Here is a 2,105-nt window from a genome sequence, read left to right as displayed (position 1 = left end):
AGTGTAAGCGTTCAAGCAAACCACTTCTGAAGATGCAAGCCACTCGTGCTTGCGAAACGTCCGGAAGAAATTCCATTTTACGACGGCCTAAAAACTCAATAGTTTCAAGGAATGGCCTCGAAAGTCTATCTCTTTTGATAATTCGAAAACTGCTTGGCAAAGCATAAATATTTTATGTCGTACAACCTCTAAACGTCCATAATCATCGACCCAAAGGAAATATCCCTGAAGTGAGTTTCGAATTTCATATATTCACCTATATATCCATTAATCAAATTGATACCGAGCCATTGTAGTCTGGAAAATCGTCGGCAAATTTCTATTTTATGTTTGCTCAAATGTGCCATATAGAGATCTGTATCGATATGCCTTTAATGCGATGAAATTTCAATAAAACATCATTCCCCGGTAAAAGCGATTGCGATGCTATCGAAAATGGAACTTTTAGGCAAATTGGAAATATAATATTTCAGTTTGAGAAAAAATTCCTGCTCATAAGAACGATACAACTGATTGCAAGATTATCAAAAGTCGATCATCGTCATGGGGGAAGGCTGAGGAACTCATTAGTTGCGATTCACAAAATGTGAAAAAAGTCCATTAATCTCCATGTTTGACAAATGTTGAATGGTTAGTGCTACTCTCTTCGAATTTGTGTTAAAATTAATTATATTAAGGGTCCGTGCACATAAGAGACCGAGCTGCAAAAAAGCGGAAAACATAAATTTATCGTATTAGATTGCTCTGTGCATGCTGTCTTCAAGCTTTCAAAAATTCGTCAAGGAAAAACCAAAATTTTCTCAATTCGGCCCATAATTTAACTCGAAAGAAAGTCCGCAGCTTTAAGTGAGGAAAAACTCACTTTAACAGGAAATTTCTGAGAGTTTTCAGTATTTTTTCATCATCTTTTTTCTTTCCTGGGTTTCAGTCAAAATATGAAATAGAAATCTTCATATCGTTTAATTTATATTACGTTTCGGCGAGACAACAGCGCCATCATCAGATTTAAAATTCAAAACAAACCCATAATTGGAAAACATTTTATTCTTTATATGCTTGCCAAGCATATAAAGAATCAAATGTTTTCCAATTATGGGTTTGTTTTGAATTTTAAATCTGATGATGGCGCTGTTGTCTCGCCGAAACGTAATGTAAACTAAACGACAGGAACAATTACACGCAGTCAGGAAAATAAATCAAAATAAAGTATTGTTTAATCAATAAACGAATGATAATCACAATAACTTAAATAATAAAACAAAGCTGCGAAAATAGCACAATAAACACGAGACACTGTGTTGATATGACCTGCTACGTCACAATCGGGATAGGCAACCGACGATGCGGATAAAATTATTATAGAGACTTTTTTGCAAAAAAAAAATTACATCAGTGTAATGTTTGCCATAATCATTTTCTATATATAAACGTTAAAAAAAAGTGAAAACACCCTATTATTGCTTAAGAGACCAATCGGCTTAATTACAGCCAGTATTATTCGCTAAAGACATGGTTGCTGGCGGAATGGCGCGTTGCCCACATAAAGACGAATAACCCGAATAAATCGCCCTTTGGGGACGCATTTGTCGGAAGGGATCTTCATCAAATGGGCTCTACCGAAGAGAAAACTTGCTTTAAAGTATCAGCCTCAATCTCAATCATTCGCTGCATGTAAACGGCTTCTAATCGTCTCACGGTTGTGGAAAAGTCGACAGGTTTTCCCTGGAGAGGCCAAATTATACTGCCACCCGCCTAAAGCCCCATACACATTTACATCAAGCGATATACAATTGATTCTGGGCAATTTCAATTTCGTTGCTCAATAAGCTCATCAATTATTGCGGCCAGCGGACAACATTAATGTGGGCAACAGGCTGGACGATAATAATGGGGAAACGATAATGATCTATTCAATGTGGTCCGAGCTCTTGCATTAAATTAGGAAAACCTGTAATCGGTTTTATGTGATTTTTTGCTTTCAGGAGTTAGAAGAGATCTATGAAGACTTGTGCTCAACAGTGGCTGATGCGGTTTTACAGGGTGCTGAAGTTGTATCGTCTAGAGTAAGTCGGCTCAGTCTCTTTCAATATTTAACTTTTAATTTT

At 36.6% G+C, this 2,105-nt stretch overlaps 2 protein-coding genes across 7 annotated transcripts in view; one reads left to right on the top strand and one right to left on the bottom strand.

Moving 5' to 3' along the window:
* LOC109542034 (muscle-specific protein 300 kDa) overlaps nucleotides 1-2,105 on the bottom strand; it is a gene marked incomplete in the record, with an annotated part of 344,492 nt that overhangs the window by 111,845 nt on the left and 230,542 nt on the right.
* LOC109542090 overlaps nucleotides 1-2,105 on the top strand; it is a 72,511-nt gene that overhangs the window by 39,846 nt on the left and 30,560 nt on the right. For all 6 annotated transcript variants that reach the window (XR_007281488.1, XM_048666357.1, XM_048666360.1 and 3 more), the window contains exon 7: nucleotides 1,983-2,063. Coding sequence is in view for 5 of the 6 variants with exons in the window: in XM_048666357.1 (XP_048522314.1) it covers nucleotides 1,983-2,063 (81 nt within the window). In the remaining variant the exon portion in view is untranslated. The remainder of the gene's footprint in view (nucleotides 1-1,982; nucleotides 2,064-2,105) is intronic.

The sequence above is a fragment of the Dendroctonus ponderosae genome, unplaced genomic scaffold (assembly GCF_020466585.1).
Source record: "Dendroctonus ponderosae isolate FM_Combo_2020 unplaced genomic scaffold, Dpon_F_20191213v2 Dpon_F_20191213_5, whole genome shotgun sequence".
NCBI classification, from domain to species: Eukaryota; Metazoa; Arthropoda; class Insecta; order Coleoptera; family Curculionidae; genus Dendroctonus; species Dendroctonus ponderosae.
This window is presented reverse-complemented; position numbering and strand designations above follow the sequence as displayed.